The sequence below is a fragment of the Sander vitreus genome, chromosome 1 (assembly GCF_031162955.1).
Source record: "Sander vitreus isolate 19-12246 chromosome 1, sanVit1, whole genome shotgun sequence".
Classification (NCBI taxonomy): Eukaryota; Metazoa; Chordata; class Actinopteri; order Perciformes; family Percidae; genus Sander; species Sander vitreus.
Genome location: NC_135855.1, coordinates 25,088,450 through 25,116,125, shown reverse-complemented (window position 1 = coordinate 25,116,125; position 27,676 = coordinate 25,088,450). Strand labels below are relative to the sequence as shown.

Below are 27,676 nucleotides of genomic sequence, written 5' to 3'. Positions count from 1 at the left end.
AAATAAACACTGTAGTCAAACCTTTAATTAGCATGAAGCCGTGTGCTTTAGCTGGAATTAAGGAGCTTCAGGCCCAGCTGTGGTGAAGCCTGATTACTTAATAATATGGTGATAAACACAACGATCAATCAAAGGCCCTGACAGGACTTACAATTCAGGAGCGATCAGCCAAAATAAGAGCTGCTGACTCTCTCATTGTGGCGGTGTGTATGGGGGTGTGCAACAGGATACTCGCTACAGTCAGCAATGAAGTTACTTACACCAATGAAATGATGAAAAGAAATGAAGTGTCACTTTTATTTACAGAGCACAACTGCAGTAACTACAGCCGTCTCTTGAAAACAACAGTTGTGCAATCTAAACTCTAAAGTCGCTCAGTGTGGAGGAAAACAATGACACTATGGTTGAAACACTGGTCGTAGCCACAGTAAACACACCTTACAGTACATTGCACATAAAGTCCTTTAGAGCACAAAGCAATACGTGCCCAGTGTTGTTCATACAGCACTCTAAGATCACACATACCGGTATATCATAAACACATTTTATAATACAATGAGAAAATTGATGAATTGATTTATGGATTCAAAAATTTTATTTTTGAATCCATAAAGTATACATTAACCTGTAAGGCACATCAGTTATTGTCAATATAAAATGTCACATCTATCTCTTAATATGATTTCCGTTCAAAATCTAACAAGTCTGTTTTGTTTCAGTCTAAGCCATTAAAATTACTTATGATTTGGGATTTCTATCAACTTTCATGTATTTGGTATTTTTATGAAATCTTTTACACAAACACAGATTTCATTGAAATCATTAGGGGTGATTATTGCTGGCTTGCTTTCATAAAATCCACTTTTTTACATCATAACATACACTATTAGGATAATTATATAAAATAACCTGGGATATATGTGACACGCACAATGTCAGACAAAATATCATGTGCTGCATAATCATGTTGTTTAGTTAGGGGCTTCAATTGTTGGATTACTTGTTTTTTTGCAGGAAATCATAACCACAAGTTTTTTTTTTAAATCTTGTTATCAATTAAATATATCAATTATAATAAAGAAAATCTGAATAGGTAGGATACATATCATTCCAGTTTTAGAGATTTTCATTTTTACATTAAATTGAGCAATTGGATCCTCTCCTTGTAGCTGAGAAAAAAAAGGTTTCTGAAAACATTTCAAGATTAATTATATAGTGAAATGTATGGTCATCAAGATGAAAACCTTGTTTTTCTAGGATGTGTGGAGATACAGGTTTTCATTCTATGACATTTTACCTGCCTTAATTAGAAAGCAACTGGACGTCATCGACATTGTGTGTCTAATAAGACTGAATACACAGTATATGTATGCACAAACACCTATCCTCAGTAACGCCCTCTTCTTTTGGCCCTTGTGGCAATCAGAGTACAGTCCAAAGCGCTGCTAATGTTGCTGTTTTCTGTTGGCCTAAAGTCTTTGCAGCAGAGATGACGTGAAATATATTGTGGCTCTGAGAGGTAAATCACTGCAGCGCTGGGGGACTGCAGCTATTCTCTCTCACCTCGCCACTTTTAGCAGACCGTGGCTGATTTCCTTCCTTGCGTGACTCCGGAGTGTAAACACACAGCCAGAGTGACTCATCACTATTTCTCACTTCCATGGTCTGATATAAACACATGAAGGGGTCAGGTGTCATTTTGGGGTGGTGAGTGGGTGGGTGGAGGCCAGCATGTCTCTCCATAAGACATCTTCCATTCTCCAAAGAATTCACAGCTTCCTGTGGCCAAAGCCGCACGCCTGCCCACTCCAGCCTGGAGGAAGGATAAAGAGAAACACAGTTTGAAATAGGGAGAGAAAAGGACAGACAGTTTGGGTGATAGATTACCTTTTTTGCCATGCTGCTCTTCAGTGAAATGGAAAGAATGCAGTTGTGATGAGCCTGTATCTCTTTTCAACCCAGACAGGACAAGAAAAAGAGTGATGGTTGAAGACAAGATGGAGGGGATCAATTGTGTGGCATCAATTAACTTCATTCTGTTTCTTCTAGTGGCAAATTGATTTTTAACTGTTGAAACCTTGTTTACGATTGGCACTTAGTTAGGGTTAGTTAGTTAAAATTGGATGTCTAAGAAAGCTCTGATCAGCACTTTGCCCTCTCGCGCCCCCGTTATTGCAGGGTAGTCGGGGTGGAAGGGAGGGAAAGCCACTTCCTTTCAGGCCCCAATCTGAAGAAGGGCCAAATACGGTCCAACATCAATCACTTCGCACTCCACAGCTTTCCCACTACCATTGTTATAGAGCAGACCAACGGAAAGAGGCCAGTAGCAGGTGGAAATAAAAAGCCCCTTGACAACTATAGGGTAAGATTCCTCCCAAGATCGTCACAACATTTACACAAGCCAAAGGGAGCAACGTCTGGCTGCCAGCACCAGTCACTCTGGACACAAATATCTAGTCAGCAACATCCTCATATGCACTGATACATGAACACATGCAGCCATACACAGCCATTGCAGGCACACAAAACCAAAAGGTAAAGACACAGTTTCCAATATTTTAATATTCAGCATGTACACATGAGTCAGCCATGGACATACATATGCACGTGTACAGAATAACAGGTGGAGGGATATAAAAACACACTCTTACCAACATTAGTCCTCCTACAGTTAGTAGGTAGTCGTAGTAAACAAACAATAGTATTATTACAAACAAAACTTCTTCACAATACTTTTCACTAAATTGCTCTGTTGAAATTACTAGTTAATTGCAATCAAGTGCAATGAGTATCCCTTTTTCAGACAGAAAGTTTATAAGATACATATTTACAAAGGATGTTAATCAATACGAATAGGAGCAGATAATGTGCTCTGAAAAGATACAAACAGCATGCTAATTTTGGCAGTAATATTTGTTTATTTTTACTGTCACTTGATTTTCAGACTCATAACTGTCAAATCAAAACACACAGACATCAAACACACTGCTGAAGATTTTCTCTTCAGTAAGTAATCCAGGTGATTCGTGTGTGCACAGTGTGAACAAAAACTGCTAGTGGCCCAAGCAGCATGACTTTTAATGATGCAGGTTTTCCAAAAATCCAACAAATAAGCTACATGCCAATAACACGGAATTGTAGATGGCTTTAAGTTCTACATTCAGACATTAAACGTGGGTCATCCTCAATAACTTTTCATCGGTTTTAATCAGATAAGGTATGCTGTGCCAGGTAAAACTCCGCTGATGTTGCACAGGTGTTAATTTTACCTCATGACCTGATGCTATTGAAGTTGATATTAGATGAAAACTGATGAACTGAAGTTAAAGGTCCATGCAAATTGGCTGAGAGAGCTTTCTACATTTAAAAAAAAAATCACAGACACTTGCACAAAAAAATGCACAAAATGACCCAATGTAACTATTTTCCAGCTGTTAAAATCTCCTGTTGTTTTTCCTCTATTTCCCCCCCAGAGCATTATCAGATACAGAGTTTATTGAGACACAGTTTACACCTTTTTTATTTTATTTTTTTTATTGTTTTGAAGGGAAGGTTCTAATTTGATTATATGCAGAGTATAAATGTCAGAAGAAGGAAAAAATGTGAAAAACAAACAGCATAGTCGATTTCAAACAACTTTCAGTGTATCCCTAGCTACTTCAGGAATACATTCAAATGTTGTGAGACAGATACTTTTGACTTCCCCCTTTTCTTCAACAGGTTGCTTTGTAACAGCTACAGTATTTGTGCCTCTCCCTGTCCTGTCCTTTCCCTGGCACTGCCTAAAGCACCCACCACACCTCCCACACAGCTGTACTCCTTCTCCACTCCTTTCTTCACTTGGGATCATAGGCTAAAACCTGGCAGGATCACTGTCACATGATGCCCATGCGTGTGATGCTTCGCTGGGACCCCCCTCCACTCAGGAAATGCTCTCTGCCTTTTTCCCACCCCAGGGTTCCACTGTGGATAGTCGGGTATTACAACTGAATCCAGTTACCATCCCAAAGCATTCCTGACTGATTCCAACCACTGCCTGGCTTTGGGTTCCCACAGACAATGAGGATATGCCCTAATTTCAAACCGACTGGAGCACTGGGTATCAAGTTGTGAAGTACCAAAGCTGTTTATGGCAGAACAGAGGAGTTTGAGCTTCACAATAGGCAATTACTATGTCCACTCATTCCCCTCCCCTTCATTCAATTTGTGGTTTGTCTGTAGGTGGGTTCGGTTGTGCACAGATTAAAAATAGCCAAGCCACTCCAGACAAAAACCTGTGAGGGACATGGAACACACATTGCACAAATGATATCTCCCATTGTGGTGTACTGTTTGGGAATTCTTAATTGCTTTTTCCGAAGCAGCTTGCCACAGGAAAATCCCCCTTCAGAGTAAAGAAAAAAAAGAATAAGTGGGCTGTACGTAAACACCATAGATATTATGTAAACGCGCATGTAAACACATACGTATAAACCCATGTCTCCCCATGTGCACCCATCAAACTGCCATTAAGGCTGTAGCAAAGGAGCTAACCTGCAGCAGAGCCGGTTGTGGCCTGTGTCTGCCCTCCCTCTCTCTTTTGTGTTCTCCATTGTGGTTTCTGCTTCAGCTCTTATTATTGATGTCTCTCCCTGCATCAGACAGACCATGGTGGAGCGGCCCTGGGAGGTGTAGGCTGAAGGGTGGGGCACCAAACAGGCTCCCATTCACTGTGTGGGACTGAATCTTCCTAGAAAGGCCACAGTAGAGCAGAGAGGAGCAGTGAAGCGGTGTATGAAGCATTTAGTGGAACATTTGAATGTGTTTTCACTGGACTTCTGAAAATAAAAAAACTGGCTAGGAATGCACAATATTGTTTTTTAATCCATATTAATTTATCAGTACTTGAGTACTACAGCTGTAATTACACTGGAAGTGAGCAGAAATCCTGGCTGCTTTAACTCAACATGCAACAAATATTTTAAATTATAATTATGTTTATGAGTTTATAATAACTGAAACCTGTATTAGATTTAAAAAGCAGTATTTAGTTGATGAATATGTTATCAGGGAATTATAAAATCAAAGAGATTAGAAATAATGAAAAGTCATCCCTTAAAACATCAGTAACGCAATTATTCAGCAGTCTGAGAGTGTCTTTGATATACCCAATATTAAATTAAAAATTAAACGTTTGCTTTTAAATTAAAACATCCAATATTTTACTTATACACATTCAGATCAAAACAGATTTGAAGACCACACACAAACACAACAGTGAGTGAAAACTAAAACTGTAGGGAATATAGTATTTAGTCAAAATTACTTGGTGTCTATATAATTAACTTTGATGACCAAACACTGGGGACAATAATGGAAATAAGTTAGATTTTATCATTGTGCCCCTGGTGTCTGAAGTCTAATATATATTATATATATATATATATATATATATTTATAAATATCTTAGATGTTATCAATAAACCAAACATCCTAAAAATCCCCAAGCACCAATTTCCTTTTACAACTTTAAAATAGTCAGGAATATTGGTAAACAATTTCTGATCTATTAATCTATATCATTCATATACTGTTGCTGTATAAATTGAGAATGAATGCATAAGACAAACTGTCTATCAACCAGACATTACAGCTACATGAACACACAATCTTTTTTTTTTTCATGCTTTAAACCTTGAAGTCTAACCTCGAAGTTGTAAAATATGCTCATATTTTCGTTGTTTTAAAAAAAAAAATGTTCTTTATGCTTTGTGTGTTTTGTCCAGTTTCACACAGAAAACAGCTTGTCAACTTGCTGGAATGCCAACTTGCTACGAACAGGTATTGGAAATTATAGAACATTTCTTCTGCAAGCGCTAACCACATTTGGACAGTTTGGAATGTGTAAAACCTCTGGACCTGCCAAATCCTCCCCACTGCTGTCCTTCATGTCAAATTATGTGGTGCTGCCTATGATCACAACATAAACCAGAAAGAATTTGACATAGCCTATGCCTTTATTCTTTCATCATTGTCTGAAAGGGACTGCTATCTTTTATTTGACGATATAGCACACCAGGGACTGTTGCGGAAAGGCGATGTGAAGTTTTAGTGAGTAGGCCGGGGATCTCACAATAACGTTTCTACCAGTGACTCATGTATTTCGCCATAATGAGCTCCCTATCTGCAGAGCGTTAGCCGTTTTGAACAAAAAGTAAATACTTTGTGTCGAATGCTGCATGAGCCAGGATCCAAACAACGAAATAGATGACCTAAAGTTTAGCACACTGATTGGTTTATTGCCTCTGCTATGGAACATCCTAATGAGGTTTGAAATAGGTTTAAATGACGAATTTCACGCTCTAGGCTATAATTACATATTCAATTAAATTACTAATATTCAAGTTCAACGTGCAACGATGCAACAATTTCATTAAGGTCCGCAATATCCAAACAGCATCAACGACTTTCAATTATGAATCATAGCTGAAGTGTGCAATTGATAGCTGCGTATCTGTTGCTGCAGGTGCAGCAGACAGCTGTGACGTGCATGCCACCAGCCAATGATAAATAACAGAACAGAACTATTTAGTTATTACACTAACAATGATACTAAATATCATAATAATAATAATACATGTACTATAATGTATAAAAGGATTATTAGATGTGTAACCCCGCAGTCCAAATAGGTTTAGGAAAAAGTAGTCTAAAATATGGATATAGTTGTTATCGGCCACTCTACATTATAAAGTCCGTTATTCTAGGCTATGTGTTAAATTATTAAGACATAACCTCTGTTTTTAACATGAAATGCGACGAAGGATAACAGCAGTGAACTAAATGTGTTATCAGATTAATAAACGCCTTACAATTCCCATCAGACTGTAACAACTGCAACGCGACGCACGGATTTGAAATATGAATTGATATTTCGTTTAAACTATAAAGTCAGACTGCAGTGTCCGCAATGCCATATAGGTTTGGGCTCAGTGCCATGCCCAAGGACACTTCAGCAGTGCGGATGTTTGCTCCCATAGGCCTGTCTCCATAGCGAGCATTGACATCGCTGTGCAACTGTTGTGAAAAGTAACACAAACATTTCATTAATCGATCTATTCTGTAAAGGATGATGTACCAAGGGACTACTTTCCTTTGCCCATTCTCACACACACAACAGGGCAAGGAGCAGATATCTCCCAGGAAAATTAAAAAGTCATCGCGCGCACTTCTGCTGCAGCTGATTACCGGAGAGGGTGGTGCCCATCAAATACACTTCAAATCCATGTAGAGACGCAATGCGCGCAATCAGCGGTCTGCTAGCAATCCCGTCCTTTCTCGTTCACATAAACACCACTTAAACGAAAATATACACGGCCACCTACAGCGCAGGGAAAGTGATGAGGGGGTACCCACCTCGACATTACACTGTTTTCAATTAAAGCGACAATGCTAAGTGAACTGCAGGCGACACTGAGGCAGAGCCAACCAATTAGGATATATCAATTATTTGTTTGACAAAAAGTCGGAGGCAGTAAAAGGTCTTATATACACTGAAAATGTGCAATAAAATCATTTCATAAGCATAATAGTTTCATTATAAAAATAATCATATATATATATAATTATTATTTTTTTTTTTAAAGAGTCCTTGTAATATAAAGACGAGATAAACAGGTTTATTTAAAAAAAACGCACTGTTACAGCTTACCAAGGCCTATATTATTTACATGTTTGTTCTTCACACTACTTCTATAACATGAGAACATGGAATAACTGAAATTGAAGAAATCTAGGCTATATGTCATTAACAAAAAAAATATAATTCTGGTATTAAACTGAAAAACCATTATCAGGCCCTCTGACTAATATTTGTAATTTGTAAAACCCGCTGTTATTGAATTTCAACTGTTTTACCTTTATGGGGATTATATATATATATATATATATATATATATATATATATATATATATATATATATATATATATATTCACTAATTAGGAATAATAGACCTATTTAAAAAAAAAGAATTCATTTTTCTCTCTATATAAGTTCAAGACAACAGTTTTTGACACGACATCAAATAGGTGCACTATGAAGAAGTTAAACATTTCATTTAGGAAAGTTGTTTGCCCTTCTATAACCATATTTTCATATATAGGCTAAGTGTTGCTTTGAACCTGATTCAAGTTCAAGTCGGATGAGTTTACGGCCAGTTGATCGATCACTCTGACGCACTGTCCTTAAAGTATCTGCAGCCTCTCGGTGACCTTCTGCGGCCCTCCGAGGAGAGCTGCAGCTGCTGGATCTATAATCCGCCGGGTGTATTTACCTAATTGGTATGAATAAGCAATATTTTTGGAAGTTAACCGTGTCGTGACTTGCTCACATGGTGTAGCACAATGTAGCCTTGTAGTGTCAAGAACACCGTCTCTAATATCAAGATTTGAATGTGCAATGATTAAACTAAGTCTCAAAGAAGTGCTAGAAGACAAAACTGAATGTACTGTAAATATTAAAGTATTCTGTCTGACAATATCCTTAGGTTGTACGAGAACAAGGCCTAAATGATATTTGTTGGCTTGTTGATGTAGTGCGCCATTGTACAAGAGTTGACTGACGGAAGAATGTAACCAATAAGAAACCATATAGGCCGTGTGTTCATTTCTGCACAACTTTGCAACAGTGTGATTTTGAGGGGTCCAAATTTGGTTTCAGTGCACTAAATAACGGTAAGACAGTCCGGAAGGCCTGTCAGGACTGTGCACTCTGCGGTGTACCTACCCCTAAGTGGCCAAGCATTCCTGAGGATGCAGCACTGTCAAATATTTCAAGATGGGACGTCATGGAAAAGAGCATTACTTCGTCTGCGATGAAGCAAAAGGGAATCTCTGACCTCGGGACGCAAGCCTCAGTAATGACGAACCCAATCGGCCACTGACGCTGTTACAGAAAGTATCCTTATATATAAAATATATATAAAAAATATAAAATACGTTAAAATTACCTGTAAAATATTCTCCAATCCCATATTCTAAAAACACATACATACAGCAGTAGGGTACATACATGCTGTTATGATGATATGTATTACCGGTCAATTATTGTATTTCCATTATTGAACATTAAACTTCAATAGTATCTTACAGGTAATACAAAATAACGGATTCTGGAGCTTTTTATTGGTGAAAGAAGAATGCAGTGGGGGAGTAGCGCATCACCATCCAACACTGATGGTTTGCGTAAACATCACTGGCTTTGGATTAACATGCAAGATAAAAAATAAAAAAATAAAGAAATAAAATATATATTATATATATATAGGCCGATATTTAACAAAGAAAGAATAACATGACATGGGGCGAATGAGCGTGTGAGGGGAAAAAAAGAGCGCCCTAATGGAATGAAGTCATCAGCGGTAATTAAATGCAGTGGGCAGAGAGAGGACGGGAGCGCGCCTGCCCCTGGTGCGCGCTGGGTGGTCCGCTACCCTGATAAATGTGTGGCCCTCACCCCAGGCGAGTGGCCGAGCAGGCACCGGTTAAAACAATACTTACATTCATTTATCCATGGCTTTAAATGTCCCCTGCAACAGCAAAAACTAACAGTGGCACGTCTGTCACCTTTGGGTTGACAATGAGAATTTGACAATTAATTGTTTTCTCGCCTGAAACAAAAAAAAAAGGACCGGACATCAATTAACCATTGGATATGTGAGTTAAACATCGACATTTGATTTAAATGTTTTCTCAAATTCAACTTGTGAACATGCTGCCTCGTTATTTTACAGGAAAAAAAATCGTATAAGAGCTACTGGTGACCTTTACGCACAGGGAACACAGTCTCCAAACATTTTCAGGTTTTACGCACAAGGCAAACATGTTTATCCACTATTTTCTCTCCGGTGTTATTTTCCACTGCGTCAAAACTAACAGTCATAAGCCTCCACTAGAAACACTAATGCCGGCAGAGAACAGAAGCACAACAAGCTCAACTAACTGAACCCATGGAGAGGTTGCAGGCTGCAGCTATCGAGATCTCCAGGGAACAATAAGCAATCTACTGTCAACTGTTTTAGGTTATGGAGTGATCGTCTTTCAGTAGCCCTCGCTCACAGCTGTGGAAAAGGCAGTATCAAGAACTAAAATTAAGCATTCCGACTTTGGAAACACAACAAATAGGCTGAAACAAACTAGTGCGCATCTTCTTCTGAGTGAATTACAACTCAGTTAAAGCAAAAGGCTGGAGGCATAATTTAGGCTTCGTTTTTCTAATTATCCTATACACTATCATGTCACATAAAACATACTAAAGATCGATTGCGGCACTAAATTAAACCGGCCACAGTTGTTGGTGGTGATATTCTGACTGAAAAGTGTAAAATCCACTTTACCTTTATCCCTGGATAATAAAATGCCTGCAAGAGTCGATCTCGAAGTCCCCGTCCGAGTTTCTGTGCTCACAGCTCGGCAGAGCTTCCACCTCACTCCTCCTGCGTCCCTGCGTAAATATTATGACTGCATTACACAAACAATATTCATGTGCAAAAACGTCCAACATCTACACAGGACGCCGCGAACAGACGGGCATATCGCATCAGATTGAGTATTAGCTGATCTAACGGGTCTTTTGCTTGATTTTTTATTTAAAGAAGGCCAGGGAAAATGTTTACATTTTGCTGTATAAACATCCTGCCCATGTTCCTGTCTATCTTTTACAGAAATCAGATGGGTGGTTTTGAATAAGAAGGTTATGTTCTCTGGTAAATAATTTTCATACACTAAAAATGTTTTTTTTTTTAATATTTAGTTTAATAATAATAGAGACATGACCTATGTACCGTGCTGGTGCATCAAACATGTGGCCTGAAATGGAGAGATACTGTTTGCACTGCAGGCTTATGAATCTACACAATTTATATCACTATCATCAATATTTAGTGTTAAAATAAAAATTTAAATAAAATAATATTTAAAAAAACAGGCAACATTTGTAGGCTATCTTAAGGCCCCAGCCAGTGTAGTTACTATCAGTGTGTGATCATATAATACCAATAAACCATTTAAATGTCGCTCCATTGTGTAACGTACAGGCTATACGAGATATATATTCCCTATTTCAATGTAAAGAAGGGAAAAAAAAACATTTCCCTGAAAAGTGAACGCACACAGATGTGCATGCTTAAGCCCACCACTGGAGTAGGAGGGAACTGGGCGGGTCTTAACATTAGGATGGCCAAGACATCCAGCTTCCAATGCGCTGATGGCAACAGATAAGTAAAAAGTGAGCTCCTCGGACGCAAGACAACACACCAACTGAAGTGGAAAGCGGCTCCTGTTCTACTCCTTATCCCATTTCGGACGCTGCGTACAAGGCGGTACGGCTTCAGACTGCTGCTGAACTGAATCAAAAGGAAGAAGTCAGAGTTAAGAAGACAGTCTCGTCTTTGGCTCGTGCGTATAGTTTGTCTACAATTTGCCTATACGGTTACTTTTTTTGCTCTTTATGTCAGCGAATTAGTATTCAACTTTGTAGTGTTTATAGCTGGAAAGGTGGAAAGCAACCTTTTTCGTTTGCCATCTCGAAGACTAAATTTAACTAATGACGGCAGAGGTCCAGCAGCCCCCAGCGCAGACTCCTGCCCAGAGCAGCCCGATGTCTGCCCCGGAGAAGCCGCACGGACAGACGGCGGTGATGGAAACCGCCTCCTCCACTACGAAAACCAAAAAGACAAACGCAGGGATCCGGAGACCAGAGAAGCCCCCCTATTCATACATTGCTTTAATAGTAATGGCTATCCAGAGCTCTCCAACCAAGCGCCTGACGCTCAGTGAAATATACCAATTCCTGCAGAGCCGCTTCCCGTTTTTCAGGGGCTCATACCAGGGATGGAAGAACTCCGTGCGTCACAACTTGTCTCTGAACGAGTGCTTCATTAAGCTGCCCAAGGGCCTCGGCCGGCCAGGGAAGGGCCACTACTGGACTATCGACCCGGCTAGTGAGTTTATGTTTGAGGAAGGCTCCTTTAGAAGGAGACCCAGGGGTTTTAGGCGCAAGTGCCAGGCGCTGAAGCCTATGTACAGCATGATGAACGGCCTGGGATTCAACCATATCCCCGAGTCCTACAACTTCCAGGGGAGCGGCGGGGGCCTATCCTGTCCGCCCAACAGCTTGTCTCTGGACAGTGGGATTGGGATGATGAATGGACACTTGTCAGGTAACATGGACGGGATGGGTCTGTCCGGGCACACCATGTCACACTTGTCGACCAACGGTGGACATTCCTACATGGGAAGTTGTACAGGATCCACTGGCAGTGATTACCCCCACCACGACAATTCCGCCTCCCCTCTGCTCACCAGCGGAGGAGTCATGGAGCCTCACCCCGTCTACTCGAGCTCAGCCTCGGCGTGGGCTCCGGCCCCCTCGGCATCGCTGAATAACGGGGCCTCCTACATAAAGCAGCAGCCTCTGTCTCCTTGTAATCCAGGGGCAAACTCGCTGCAGCCAAGCTTGCCCACACATTCACTAGACCAATCTTACCTGCACCAGAACGGGCACAGTACTACAGATTTACAAGGTAAGCTCAATAGAATGTATCTACTTAAAAAAAAAAAAACTAACATGTTTGAAACTGTATCCTTTTATAAAGAAAACAAGTGGGGAGAAGTAGATCTTAGGAAGAAATATGATGCAGGAATATTTAGAAATGCCAAACTTTTAATTTTAATTACCAGACGGTCTAAACAATAGCCTACGCATGGGTCACGGATTTTTATGGTCTTATGCCAAACTGGGCGTAATGGAAATATTGAATAGCCTCGCGTTACTTTATTAGAATGAGTTTATTTTGCTGTCAATACACCCAGCTTTTATCTCTATTGTACAAAACGGAAGAATAATTCAAATCAAGACAGCCCATTAAGGAAAATGATGCAACTAAAAGAAACCACGTATTTCCTCCCACGAAAATGAAAGCTTCATTACTGTCCTGCTCCAATTGAAACAGACCACTCAAATAAAACCCAGCTATCAGGGGTTTAAAACTCGCACGGTTCCAGTTTCTGGAAGTGATAAAATAAAAAAAATAAAATAAAAAAAAGAGTCTGCCGGGACGGTTTAGAGTCGTGCCAATCTCTGGGTAAGAAAAACAAGCGCGGTCGGGACCAGCCTGCCTTGCCCCGAGGCTCTGAGTCCTCCGGGACTGGCGTGCAAAGGGCCACTGTCAATTAGCCCTGCAAGCCCGCCTCCACTTTTGACAATCTTAATCGCGCTTGCTAAATTGACTCAGTCTGTGAGGAATAGGGTTAGCAAAATTAGAAACTATAGCTCTATATATGTCCTCTACAAATTAAGTAGCCTATAGAATGTATCTTTATTTAAAAAAATAAAAATAAAAAATACATATATATATAATTATTTATCTTTAAAGGTTCGATTGGCTTCCTTTCACAAAACAAAATGTGGTAGGACAGATGTGGAAAAACATCAGTGTTAGGATAGATATTCCATTTAAATTAACATTTATTTTTTAATATATGATAATTATATACTTTCTATTACAGCCTACTTTTGCCTCTAAGAGGATATGTCCATCATTGATAATTGACAATTAAAGCCGACAGAAAGTATTTATATAACAGTTGTAATCATTCTTTTGTTTCTAGATGTTTTTTTCAGAGCCTCAAACACTATTCTTAGAAATGGTCAAAGACTCATTAAACGTACTTGCAAAGTTACATATTTTCATCGTTTTTAAATCTATATTTTTAAATGCTCTTCGCAGGTATTCCTCGGTACCATTCCCAGTCTCCAAGCATGTGTGACCGGAAGGAGTTCGTCTTCTCGTTCAACGCCATGACGTCCTCAGCGATGCACTCACCGAGCAGCAGCTCGTACTACCACCACCAACAGGTCTCCTACCAGGACATCAAGCCCTGCGTTATGTGATGCCCCCACGGACAACCTGCAGACCAGAGGACGGTGTCACAGACTTGAGCCATGCAGCAGAGTAAACTGAAATGAGAACAAACGAGTAAATAACCACTGAGAGACATAAAGGCATGCCCCGGCCCATGGAGAGCGCTCACTGCTTCAAGTAGACCGGACTACTTTTCTGTACGGTTTCACACTGCAACAAAGACACGGAGACAGGCCAATCACAAAGCAACAACATAATAATAATAATACAAACTTTTTCATGCCATCAACATCGACCAGCGGGGTAAAGACTGGGTATATGAAACCCTGCTGCTGTCTGGTACTTAGTCCTGCAGAGCGGATGACTACCACGTCACACTTTAATGTTTATTCTTGTTTAAGTAGGCCAATGTAAAAATGCACACGTCAATTTTCCCCGTCTGAAGTTTATACATACTTTTATTTCCTTTGACAAGTTAGACTGAGGCTCTTTTTTTCTTTTTTGGACTTTCATACCAGCGTTGAATTTTTAAATGAACAATTATGGACATCACATAAACATGTCCATATATACTTTGTAAAAACGATGAAGGCACTTTTTGAATAGCCTAGCGCATCTTTTTATTTATTCAGTAGGCCTACATATTTTAATTTCAGGCGAATTGGCCAAGGAGGTATATTCTGTATTGGCAATATTTGTCAGAACGCTTGTTATGTTTTAAAATGAAATTGAGGATATATTGTAAGCACTGTTATGTCGTCTGTGTTAGATATATGTAGACCATTACTTTCAGCACTGTATACGTATATAATGTTAGGAAAATTAGCAAGGTTCCATCAATGAGGGCTAATCTTTAGGTTATATTACAACAAATCATTTGTAAGAAATAAAATATATCGGTTGGGCTGTTTAAGCCTAAATCCACAAAAATTCATGCCAATTTTTGGGGGACACTACAAATATCCCACCAAAACGGTAAATCTCATGTTGGTGATCACTATTACACAATCAACCCTAAATTAGTAGTATTTAAAGAGTTGAGCAATGTCTGCTTTTTTCTTTAAACATCACAATATTTATAATAGGTTTCTAACACACATTAATTAATCAAACTAAAAATGTGGGTAAACTGAGTTCACATGGCTTTAATCTACTAAATCTTTGGTGATACTGAAGAAAAAAAAAATGAAAGCATAATATGCATATACTGAAGAAAAAAAAAGAAAGCATAATATGCATATAAAAAGGTCCACACTAGTACTACAGTACCGCAACAGAAAAATGTTCCAGGAATATCACAGTGGTGTCTTGTTATAATGCAGTTCATGATTGAGGCCAAAGTCGAACAGTTTAACTAACAGTCTGTTTTCATCTGGCAGGAGCAGGTCATGCCTGTTATTGTAAGCTGACATTAAATGAACAAATCTGATTTTCCACAAAACAATGATTAATTGATTATAGATTTTAAATAAATGGTTTTAAAGGACAGTTGTTTTATGCCCTCTATGTAACAAGTGTCTGCAGAAAGCAATTAAGGCGTAACAAATCAAGAGGCTGAAATCTCACCCGCGTTTGCTTACAGGGTGAAAAGCTCTGGTAGGTTTAGTCATTTCCCTCAAAAGCAATTTTTTTCCCCCCAAAGTATTGTTATGCTGAATAGTTTAGGGGTTTTACATACAATATGAAGGGATGCTGTGTAGGTTTAAGCTTTGTTTCTCCTCTTAAAACACTCTTTACTATTACTGAGTCAATTTACCAAAATGTTCTAAATCAATTTGTTGATTATAGAAGTTGCAAAATTCATAACGGTTAGTTTTACTGGCTAGTAGAACTGGCAATGCAATTAAAGTAATATTAATTTGGCCCAGATAAGAAAATGTAGATATTTAAGGACTTGAAATGATTTTAGTTTCAGAGAACTGTGTGGTGTTGAAAATAATAACAGGTGTTCCTAATGTACAAAAACATGGGGGGGGGAGCAATCTATTTTGTGATCATCCACATAGTTCCACACTCAGTCAAATTACTCTTGTATAGTTAGATCAAGTAACTAATTTAAAAGGTCTTCATGGTAATTTTACAGTAATGCTGTTGAGGCGCGTGTGTACACATGCATCTGTACTTCAGGTCGTAAACACGCAGTCTTTAAATACTTGGGTAGCATTGAAATCTCACAGCATGACCACTGACTGAACCCCAGTAAAATGAGCATGCCATCGAGCACAGGGATAGCAGGCTCAACAGCGCATTATCAAACTGATGACATTTGCCGAGGTTCAGCGCTCTGGCGGTACTGAGGGAGTGAGATGGGGCTCCACAGCTGTTCCCTCACTAGGCCTGGGGGTGACAGCTCCATAAAAAGCCTAAGGCCTGCTCTGTGCAGACAGACATGATGTGTGCTTGTGTTTCAATACAATCAAGCCTTCAGTGAAAACGGGGCACTTGTCTGGCACTGCTGACTGACCCGAGTGATCAGTTACCAAGTAATGTCTGTGCAGACAGAACGACATTTAAACATTACAGGGCACAAGATACGGGTTATTGGGTGCTGATGAGTGTCTTGTGTGTTTAATACTCTTAGTATTTCAGTTTGAGTTAATCTCTTGCTCTCTACTGCAGATAGAGCCATTACCAAAACAAGGCAACAATGAATCGTCACCCTATATGATGGGTTACCAATCAAGAAAACACTAACTGGATGCATAATCCAAAGTCTGCTTGAAATAGATAAAACTATTTTAATTATGTGTTTCGTATTTGGGTGAGCTCATTGGTCTGAGAGGTCTTAAGTTTACTGTAATTACTGCCTCTTCAGTAGAACAATCTGTTATCTGTAAGGATAGTTTGAGGGGTATCGGGCTTTGTTAAAACTGGAATACAACAGTGTAGGAGTTGGGGTTTTCAAAGATTGATCTCAAATGTGCAATAAGTGCAATTTCCTAAATGCGGCATAAACAGTGTGAATTGTAATTTAAGAATTTAAGATCACCGTTCAAATATGTCAAAAATCAAAGTAAGATATTGCAGTTTATTAAAGCAAAAAGAGACTTAGCTGGAAACAGTACAGTCAAATGCTTTAGTAAATACTGTTATAACGTGTTACAAACGGAAACATTAACACTAGAACAGTTCTGCCAGGCATTACAGCATCTCTTAACCGTTAAATGGTGAGGCTGGCATCATACTCAAACTGGCCTAACCAAACACAATGCCATTAGTGTGTCATTTCTATTAACAAAAAAGGTACAAATATCACTATTTCCAAAATATTTTGGAGAAAAAAATTAAAGCAATTAGAAATCAAAAAGCATAGCTCCGAGGGACATCTAGCTCACCCAGTAAGAGCGTGCACCCCACGTAGGCTGAATCCTTTGCAACGGCCCGGATTCGAGTCTGATCCGTGGCCCTTTGCTGCGTGTCATTCCTAATCTCTCTCCCACCTTTCCTGTCTATCCACCGTCACTATCAAATAAAGGGAAAAGCCCCCCCCAAAAAAAAATTCTCTTTAATAAACAAAAAAAAGGCATAGCTCCAACAAGGCTAAATAAAAATCTAAATTTGTTTTTAAATGAAATAGGTTTAGATGTTTTTAAATTTCCTCTACATCTAGTCAAAATACACTATTTTTTTTAGAGAATACCTAAATCCTGGATTATGTGCAAGAATGAACTATGTACATTTTCAATGAAGTTTGAATCACCAAGACTAAATTATGGCTATATTAAATGCATATTGTTGCTGTAGTATGTAATCAAAATGGCATAACAATATACTAATATGTTAACTTCTAAATTTGGTTGCAACGGTACATTATGCAATTTGGCAATTGAATAGGAAAAGAATAATGCTATTATGTCATTCAAATATTACATATTTTGTGAATATTGGATGACATTTGGAGAGGTGGTTAAAAAAAAAAAAAAAAGTGAAAATCTGTGTAGTCAAACACTGATGTGGTCTATATGGATATATAAATGGTAGACCAAGGAATTTTTAGTTTTACTAGTTGGCTTACGGGCTCAGGAATAATCAGGATTGTATAAATTACCACATTGAGGCGCCATCTTTGGCCTACGGCCTTAGTTAAATGTTTTTGAGAAGATGCAGACAAAACGGGTCTGAAAGGAGAAGGTAATACTGATGACTGGTTGTGGAAATACAATGTACTGAATACTTCACAACAATTTATCCTACATTTGCATTTTAACAAATAAGACTGGATAGAGTCTATAGTTAAAAAAAAATAACCGTAGTTCATCTCTAGAACTACTCAAAAAAAGCACCTTCAAGGACTGAAGGGACACAGACCAGGAGGTGCGTGTGAAAAACAAGGCACATAGGTGTTTGGTTAAGTATTGTGAAATGGTTATGTACAAAATACCTTTCTAGTTAAATGCTTTTTGATTCAAGAATTGCATATTATGTTCTGTTTTCTTAAACTCATTAGCTTTAGCAGTCAATTTAGATGTCTACGGTTCAAATAACTTGTGTCCTCTTGTAATAAATCCAAAAACATAGATGTCTTCTTAAGGCATTTAAGGTTGCTCCACATTGAATACTTGACTTGGCTGAGTATTGCTTATTGCTATTACTGCTCAGTCTTTTCATTGGTGTCACTCTCAGTATCTGGTGGTGCAGTCTTAGATATCGGAGCCGTTGGTGGTCTCGGTCTCCGATTGGACTGTCCGGACCTCTTGCCTCCGCGCTGGCTCTTGGCCATCTCAGCCTGCAGACTGTGACCATTCAGACTGAGATCCTGCAGAGCCTCCAGGGCCCGCTCTGCAGTCTGGGGGTCGATGTAGTCCAGGAAGGCCCTGTGTTGAGCTCCCTGCCAGGTGAGCCTCAGTGGGGTGGCCTCCCTCTCTCTGAGGGCAGTTTTCAGCTCACTAACACGCAGCCCAGCAGGGATTCCCCCAAGGTAAACTGTGGTCACACTCAGAGGGAGCTTACGTTGAGACATGACTTCACCTCCACCCTCCTCTGGGCCCTTCTCCTTTATGTTCTCTCCTCTTTTCCCCTTTCCTCTCCCATTACCTTCCTCACCATCTCCTCGGCTTTCTTTCCTCACTCTAGTTGGGCGCCACTGTCTAGCTTTCTGTTCCGACTCTATTTTCTCCGGTTTGGATTCTCCCTCATCATCCTGCTGCATCTTCTGCCTTGGCCTCCGTCTGGTTTGCCTTTTGGGTTGACCGGTCTGCAGACCAGGCTCTGGTGCAACGGGCGCCGCCCCCAGTGTTACATCCTTTCCAGCCTCTTCCTCCAGAGCACGCAGCTTCTTCAGGACGGGGATCTTCTCCAGCTTTTCTGTGTCCAGCTGAAGACACAAAAACTGGCTCAATAAGGCTGAAAAAGGGAAGGGTGTCCCACACCCACACACACACCAAACAAGTGGCCCTCTGAGCTATTGCACTATATACCTACGGATGAGTTAAATTAATAACCAAGCAAAAGTTGACAAATTATGCTATAGAAATACAACTATCTTTCTAGCAGCAGGACTCTTCAGTTCCCAAGCAGTTAAAAATAAAGACTGCTCTCTTGATTTGTTGGGCCTGTAAGTGTCTTGGCAGCCTTTGATACAGACCAGTCCTGTAAAGGATATACGGGGCCATTGTTTTTACACTGGCCTGTTTGACCCGTCATTCCCCTGCCCTTGCAGAGCCAAGCTGGCTGGGCAGAGGAGCCTTTGATGATCAGACATGGCCTTCCTGCCAGTGAGGTCACTGGGTCCTGTTTACTTACATGCGTGTCTTAAGGAGCCCAGAGGTTACACACAAACTCTCCACACGTTAGGAAAAACTCTCCCATCATGTCTAATTAAAGAAATTATCAGGTGGAAAAACACTTAACATCTCTCTGCCAGTGAAATTTAAATATAGACAGAAGATAAAGTGCAATTTGAAAATTATACTCAAATTGTTCAGTCTTTTGTGTTTATAGGTTACTATGTGTCTAGGAGTATATACACTGTATATGCAGTGCATATAAAAACTAAAATGCTAACTCATAGTATTGATTAATAGACTGAACAGAAAGACAAAAAGAATAATAATGTGATTAATGAGAGAAATGAAATGCATACAGAAGCACAATGAATATGGGAGTCCTCTGATGAGGCGTCGTGTCATTACACGTCCATTAGAGGGCAGTGTCGCTAAGCAGAGAGGCTAAATATTTTGTTAGGGGCTAAGGACAGAGCATCTCTGTTCAATAAGCTTTTATCTGTTCCAGTTAAAGAGTCAAAGATTTGTAAGTGTGCAAGAAGGTTACAGCCAAAACTTGACAGCACAATTGGACAACAGCTGTCCAATAACATACTTTATAAACAAAATGAGCTGCTGTCTGTAACACCTTTCATTTTAAATGTCCAACACAAAAATATGTTAACTACGATACATTTTATCATTAAAAATGTTAACTGTTCAAATGTAACCCAGATGCATATTGTCTGATAGAAGAGTGATATTTTTGTGTAATTTAAACCCGAGTGCTTAAAATGCAGTACAACAGGTTCTGATTCTGTAAAGATTATAATATTTTACATCTCATCAACTGGTTAAACCATTACATCATGTATGCCAAACAAACATTATTGAAGTCAATAATATAATCACCGACGTAGGCTGCAATGCCTCCATACCGTTTCTCATTAAATTATTTGTAAGACTGATCCATTCACAGAAGGACTGAATCACTGATGGGTTGCTTTTATTGGAATGGTTGTAGTGTTTGTTTTTTAAATCCTTCTCCCATTTTTCGTGATACAATATTTTTTAAAACAACATTAAAAGCAATTAAACCTGAAAGTCTGACATACAATATGCATGTATTGTGGACTTATTGTAGCACTAGACAGTTCAGAGACGTTCTTTTGATTTACCTTAGTCCAGATGATTCCCTGTGGTTTGGGGATCTGGCAATCTGTTTTAATGACTCTGGTGGGTGTGAGGATGTAGTCCACAGTCAGGTCATGACTTTCTTTTAACTCCTCTGGAATGTCCATCACCTGAAAGCACAAATATCTCTATTAGCACCAAAACAACAGGTCAGTAATCATGCATTTGAACAGACATTTTTAATCACAATTTTATGAATCGAGAGAAGGAAATTGGTTTAAATCATATTTTCAAGTTTGTTGCTAGATACAACTTCTGAAATATGCATGTACTCACAGTGGTGTAAATTAAAGACATTCACAATTTGGGTCAGGCATTTGCCATTCTTGACATTTTACACACTACAATGCAAACTGATGAATCAAAAAACTATATACAATGATCTGTGGGTCCTCCCCGAGGAAATCTTGAGCATTAAACACTTCATTTCCTGCATTCTGGTGGTTTTTTTCCCTCTAATTTATAGTGGATTGTCGTTATATTTTGAATTGTCACCCGTGTTTCCTTTACATAAATAAAGGAATATAATGCACTAAGGCTCTCAGGCAGTCTGTATTGCTTTCAAATATGTATTCTCCTGTAGATCAACTTTTCTTATTTAATGTTATCCCTGCTGAGTAAACACACATGTAGGCACGATATACTATTCCCTTCTTTTTGTGTCTTTTGTTTGAGGAAGTAATTTCTCTAAATGTGCATGTTGCACCTGTTCATGTCAATTTTAATTATAATTTAATTCATTTATAACCACCTACATTTTCATAGCTCATATGCGTTTCAGAAATATTTCTGCAAAATGTGCACATTCAAAACAAACTTATCCCATCCGTGTTCTCGGAAATTTGGAGAATAGTCATATTTTAATAAATATAAATATTATGAGGATAGCTATAATTAAATGAGAATGAAGTCACAATGTTATTGCTCTGCTGATATCTCATTCAGACCGCCGGTCTGACAGACACAGAGCCCTGTTTCAGACTTTGGATGAGACAAATTTTAACAAAGTGGCTGTATGCTGCTCTTCTTAAAAAGGAGGTGGAAAACTATGGTAGAAATACATGGAGCGACACGTCTGCCGCAGTATGCCCGCAGCAGAGTGCGTTCATTATAATCAACTGAAGCTGCTACACTGACCACGGAAGCCGCGCTGCTCACCTCTATTTTTACAGAGACAGTGGACGGATGGGTCTGCTTCAGAGCTGTGTGTGATTGTGCCTGAACACGACGAGAAGACGGGTGGGCGGTGGGCGACTTTGGAGGCGGGCTGTAGGCTGCCCACCCAATCAGAAGTTAGAAACAGTACTGGTATTTTCTGTGCTATTTCTTCCATTGGCTGAACACATTTTCTTAACTTTTGATTGGGTGGGCAAGACACACATTTGGGTGGGCTGAGCCCACCCCTGCCCCTAGCTACCGCCGGCCTTGATTTCACCTGTACTGGACAAGATAAAGAAAATAATAAAAGTTCCATGACACAACATATTCAGAACTCTGATGAAAAAGGAAACTAACCTGACAGTCATGGACAACAGTAACCACCACAGTAGACTCATCGACAGCTCCCATTAAGGCCATCATGCCATACTCCAAGTCAGCAAAGCCCTCTCCTTTTCCAATTCGTAAGCCTGCAGGAGAAGACAGGAGAACCTTTTTAAAAGGCAAGTTCTGCCAAATGTGATACAAAGAATAACAGTCTACATTAATCTCCAGTGTAGCAATTTCTTGGTTGGACTATGTCACAGATCCACCTTGCGTATACGGTCAGAAAAAAACAGCACCTGCATCATATTCATTGTTTTTCCCCCCCAATACTGGAAAAAACAGATTTTAATCTAAAAACTGCACTGAATTAGAACACAATGATACGTTGAGAGCGGCTGTAGTAATGTTTTCAATTCATAAAAATAACTAGACTGATAGGAGCATGGATGACCCCTGTGCAACAAACGCGTAATGAGAACCATGTGGAGTGGTACACTTAGAGCCATTTGGAAGTACTGTACACGCATTATGATAAACATGTCTGTTTCACCGCAGCACTGCATCACTTATCTCAGGCATTTTGAAAATGAGGATTGAAATGTATTGTGAGTGATGGGACAATTTACATGGAGGGCAGAGCACAGCAGAACCCACAAGGAGCAAAATGGATCTGATTATGCTCATCTGCCCCCATTCCCGTTTCTATTCTTCTTCACATCTCCCTGACAGGGTGTCCTGGTGTCTCAAATGGGCTAGAAACACATTAACTGATCACATCGCAATATTTAATGTCTTAAGGTCCTTTCAGTCTCCTGTCATTTTCAACAGTGTAGTAAACAACCACTATAGGATATCATTTATCATCTTCCAAGTACTGGGTTAGCAGAGTCAGTATCTAATAACAGACAGAGTCTTCAGTCACAGTCAAATTCTGCTGCGCCTACTTTGCACAATACATAAGTATTGGATGGAATAAAATACTAATGATTTTGCTGCTCATAGAGTCTAACCAGTCATTAGTACTTAAACTAAAATGAATAATTTGTAAGTTATCTAAATCAGCAACAACACCGGCCACACATGTGGCTTTAACTACTGTTTATTTATGGGTGAGGCGTGTGTTTTAATCTGGTCTTGTTCTGAGGCCTGTACTACGAATCAAGATCAACATGCCTTGGATTGATTTCAGTTACCCGGCTTCACCTAACATAACAACCGCGGTCCCGCATAAACTGTGTCACGACGGTGGTTAACAACTAGTTCAAACAACCCAGGGTTTCCCAATACAGCAACACGCGCGTTCACATAAAAAGAGGCGGTGTTTGCGCAGCAGGGCCAATCACAAACATCTACCAGAGCCGCATATTTTACATAAAATAGAGCAAACTATAATTCTGCCCAGAAGACACGGTTTTACAGGCAAAACAGTAGCTGCTTCCTAAAACAGGAAGGAAAGCTGGCAAAAAATAGCCAACACTGTAAATGCGTAAATCACAACGCTTATCAATGTCACTTCCCCAGCAATCCGGCACAAGATCTGACCACAATTGCACTTTTGCTTTCAATAAACTGTCGTTGCTTTAGCCTGTTATTTCAGTTGCAACCCTGGCAGTGGGAAGCGATCGTGAGAGAAAATAAAATATAAAAACATAATTCAAACCGATGTGCGCATTGGCAACACACGGCTCAAGAAGCCGACAAATAGCCTATACGTAATTCCCTCCGCTGAAAATATATTTCTTTCATAAAAATACCCATCAGGGAATGTTAACGGGGTTGTCGGTGTCTTGACTTTTATGAGCGCACCCCTCTCTCTCTGCGCACCGAGCTCCACCTGATCTTCTAAGAATGGTGACGATGTTATCAATCGAGTATTGATTGGTCAGTAGGCGGTGCTTTTACACCGGTTGATCTCTAATCTCCAACATAACCTGCTCCCGAGCAGGTTAGGTGTTCAGCATAAGTTACCACGGCGATTTAACCCGGTAACAAGTGATCCACCGTTGTGATACACAAAACCCTGGGTTGAACCTGAAGTTACCTCGTTAACGCCAAATCTTGCTTCGTAGTACAGGGGCCCGGTCTCGGTTAAATTTGACTTTACTGTCCGTATGGGGAAATTGGTCTTTGGCTCACAACACTTTTGATTTACCATACTATATCCATAAATACATCGATACATTATTAGGCATGAGTTTATACTAATTGGCCATCTGTTAGTGAAGCACATTTGCAATTTCTTTAGGCTCCCGGTATTTAATTGAACTGGTATGGTGAGGAGGTAAATTGTTGGGTCACCTTTCTCTGACACCGCCACAGAGCCGACCACCACCAGGTCTACCTTCACCTTCGTATCCAGGTCAACGGGCACACTGAAGTCTTTCACACCCTGAAGGAAGAGGTTCAGAAGACAGGCAGAGAAGATAAAATAGGAATAGGTTAATGAATCATAGTAAGATTCCGTGTTAAAATGTTCATGACAAATATGTAACATCAGAAAGTTGAAACCTGAGAGGAAGAGCATATGCGTAGCTGTTCTTTGCTGGCCCCCTGGGGAGGAGTGATATTATTGAAAAGGCCGGTACGAAGACGAGGAGTAGGGACCAATAATTTTTTCTGCGCCTGCGAAAGATTATCCCAAAAATTAGCAAACAGACATTTACAGTTATTTTATGATAAGTAGATTAATACTGGATTTGGGGGGGGTGGGGGAGGGGGATCAGTGAGTGATGGTGAAAATAAATATGTACATTCAAATTCAGTAGATGCAAAGCAATGATGTGCATGAAATGTCACTTCAAGAAGGGAACCAGAGGATGTAATACAGAAACTTACATACTTCTTTAGCAAGTTATGGAGTCTAAAAAAGGATTTGTAATCATTCCTCTTAAATAATTCTTCTGAATTTCTAACACAATTTGTAAAACAAATGTCGGTTATACAAAATGAGGTTCCATGTGTGTGTTTCCATAGTGAAGTGCTACCTCTAGCACTGCCAGCCGGGCACCTTCCAGAGGTTTATCAGGATCCACCTTCACCTCTGTGGCCTGGGTGAACACCAGCAGTTCAGACACCTTGACACAGGCTGTGAAAGCACCCTGGTTGAGAGGAGAGGAGAGTACAAGCTGACAGCAGTTGTTTTTTTCAGAGTCAACTTACTTCCAGAGTGACAAAACGCGTCTGCAGCTGGGGTCTGTCTGGGTTTACTTTGACTGTCTGGCTGGACTTAAACTCCCACAGGTCTGAAATCCTGTTGCATGCTTGAATTGCACCCTGGTCAGTAAGTACACAGTAGTAGTAAGTACACAAAAGAGCATTGAAGCAGACAGGACACCAATAATCATTAAAAATTCAAGAATGTCAGTCAAGAGCTGCTGTGAAAACCACATACCCTGGTGTCATTACTGTAGCATTGATTTTACCCATACAGGCATTTACTTCCTAAAAAAATGTGAGTGTATGATCTCATTTTCAGATTCATACTTCTATTTTGGGTTTCTACTATAACATGTTTACATTCTTTAGTGTTTAAAAAAAAAAAACATTTTCCTCACTCTGTCAGTCTGAATATACCTGTATTCCCACTCTGTCTCTTTAAGCCCCCCCCCCCCCAAAAAAAGAAAAGAAAGCTCAGTCTGCTCCAATTGGTCAGTGTTTTCATGTCTTCCATTGGCCTCACTGCAATGAGAGCACAGAGACTCACAGCGTGCAGATGTGGATATGTATAGTTGTGACATCACAACCATACAAAAGACGTGACGGTTCTTTTAAAGCCACCGTTTCTGAATACGGGCTGTGTACATTTCTCTGTGGATTGAGCATTTTAATATTTTCACAGTATTTATACATCACCCTGACCTGCTTTATAATACTAAAAAGACATTATCTACACATATTTACTTTCGCAACATATGGAACATAACAGAGCCTTGTGTTCATTTACATACCTGTTCAGTAAAAGATTACTTTGTTCAATAATTATATTTGCTTTAATTATGAAACTGAGCTTTATATTTATACATTCATATTTAGCTTAATGGTCTAGGAGTGATTGATCACAATAGCGTTTACTATGTAATTGCATAACCTATTGTTTTTGTCCAATTATATAGCTCTCTGTGTGTGTGTGTGTGTGTGTGTGTGAGAGAAGTGTTTGGACTCATATTTGTAATACATACTACCACGGAATGTACTGTCCTATATACACGTGCCCCCCATGCAAAATACAGTTAAGTATGAGATAAGCAGATACCAGCCTTCGCAACAATGTTGACAGTAATGCCACTGTATATCTGAGTTAACTGTTTAGGAACTGCTAGTTTCATAGCAACACTGTGTTTGTCAGTTAAATTGCGTTAACCTACCTTGAAATTTGGGATTCTGTTGTGAACAGGCCTGGGGAAATTGGCCAGATTATTTTCTTCGATGTAGTCCCAAACTTTCTCACGAATGTCCCATTTCGTCGCTTCTGGAAGAGAAAATGACACAGGCTTTTATGACCGACTCAAATTGAAGTAAACGCTAGCATTAGCCAAACATTTACAATGGCTATATTAGCATGAGTTGGCGTTTATTTATAGCCTCAAAACAAAAGTCACTAAGATTGAACCGAAGTAACTTCTATAACATGTTCTATTGTGTTATTTCGGGATATAATTTAGTATCTGCTACAACGGATCAGGCTTTATAACAACCTCACCAAATAGCTAGCTAAGCAAGACGACGCAGCATTAGCCAAACATTTACAAACGCTATACATTAGCATGAATCGACATTCATTTTTAACGACATAAGAAACGCCACAAACATTCAACCTACCCGGATTTATTTCTATAACAGGCTGCATTGTGGGTTTTGGTGATACAAATTAGTCTCTGCTACGACACTCAGTTACACTACACGGAGCAAAGCCTTACACGTGAGCTCGGTAACATAACACTGATGGAACAGCTGCTTGTCAGTGTTTATTGGTGCTACGGCGGCTCAGAAAAGTCAGTTTTAACGTTTTAACTAATCGCGAAGCCGAACGCGTCAAGGCCTAACTGTCAGGGATACATTAGTAAAAGCAATACGTTTAACAAAGCACTATATTACAGCACAGTTTTGAATTACCTGTTCTCACACCAGTAGCCGTTATCCTGTAACGTTACGCACTCCACATTTTTTATGATTTTGTACAGCTAGTTAGCGTAGCCAGTCTTTCATATCCTGTGGGGATAGGTCTGGTAATACGAGACAGGACTCCACGAGAATCTCCCAGCTCTCTGCCAATCACGGGAATGCATGGTACATGCATGGTCAGTGTGTGCGTGCGTTTGGTGGAGCTGTAATTTCTGTTGTTACCAGGGCTGTTGAGTAAGAGTAAGGGCCCTGTTTCTGTAAGACATTACGAC

General features: G+C 39.7%; 2 protein-coding genes and 1 long non-coding RNA gene across 5 annotated transcripts; 1 reads left to right on the top strand and 2 right to left on the bottom strand.

The window, feature by feature from the left end:
• Positions 1 to 283: 283 nt before the first annotated feature.
• LOC144517830 (uncharacterized) lies at positions 284 to 11,186 on the bottom strand. 2 transcript variants are annotated; one of them, XR_013501967.1, is made up of 4 exons: positions 10,375 to 11,186; positions 9,539 to 9,648; positions 4,534 to 4,729; positions 284 to 1,813 (listed from the first exon to the last, which is right to left on the bottom strand). It is a non-coding gene; the product is annotated as an uncharacterized LOC144517830 (long non-coding RNA). The 2 variants fall into 2 exon arrangements; XR_013501968.1 differs by lacking the exon at positions 9,539 to 9,648.
• An 88-nt stretch (positions 11,187 to 11,274) lies between these two features.
• On the top strand, positions 11,275 to 14,832 carry foxf1 (forkhead box F1). The gene is made up of 2 exons (XM_078249998.1): positions 11,275 to 12,561; positions 13,768 to 14,832. Exons 1-2 carry the CDS (start codon positions 11,583 to 11,585, stop codon positions 13,929 to 13,931), a joined length of 1,143 nt encoding a protein of 380 aa, XP_078106124.1. The 5' UTR covers positions 11,275 to 11,582; the 3' UTR covers positions 13,932 to 14,832.
• Positions 14,833 to 18,408: 3,576 nt separating this feature from the next.
• Positions 18,409 to 27,239, bottom strand: mthfsd (methenyltetrahydrofolate synthetase domain containing). Of its 2 annotated transcripts, none has more exons than XM_078249985.1 (8): positions 27,102 to 27,239; positions 26,648 to 26,751; positions 25,443 to 25,556; positions 24,792 to 24,905; positions 24,582 to 24,672; positions 22,314 to 22,426; positions 20,783 to 20,908; positions 18,409 to 19,216 (listed from the first exon to the last, which is right to left on the bottom strand). In XM_078249985.1, the coding sequence occupies exons 1-8, from the start codon at positions 27,127 to 27,129 to the stop codon at positions 18,491 to 18,493; spliced, it is 1,416 nt and encodes a 471-aa protein (XP_078106111.1). In that variant the 5' UTR covers positions 27,130 to 27,239; the 3' UTR covers positions 18,409 to 18,490. The 2 variants fall into 2 exon arrangements, with proteins under 2 accessions (XP_078106111.1, XP_078106104.1); XM_078249978.1 differs by lacking the exon at positions 25,443 to 25,556 and adding an exon at positions 25,268 to 25,381 and having other exon boundaries at positions 27,102 to 27,236.
• Between the last annotated feature and the right edge of the window lie 437 nt (positions 27,240 to 27,676).

Coding starts and splice junctions, on each gene's coding strand:
- foxf1 (XM_078249998.1), top strand. CDS start 11,583: ATGACGGCAGAGGTCCAGCAGCCCCCAGCGCAGACTCCTGCCCAGAGC. Junction 12,562..13,767: donor CAGTACTACAGATTTACAAG/GTAAGCTCAATA, acceptor TGCTCTTCGCAG/GTATTCCTCGGTACCATTCC.
- mthfsd (XM_078249985.1), bottom strand. CDS start 27,129: ATGCAGCCTGTTATAGAAATAAATCCGG. Junction 22,427..24,581: donor TGTGGCGGTGTCAGAGAAAG/GTGACCCAACAA, acceptor CTTCTCCTGCAG/GCTTACGAATTGGAAAAGGA. Junction 20,909..22,313: donor CTGTTGTCCATGACTGTCAG/GTTAGTTTCCTT, acceptor TTGTGCTTTCAG/GTGATGGACATTCCAGAGGA.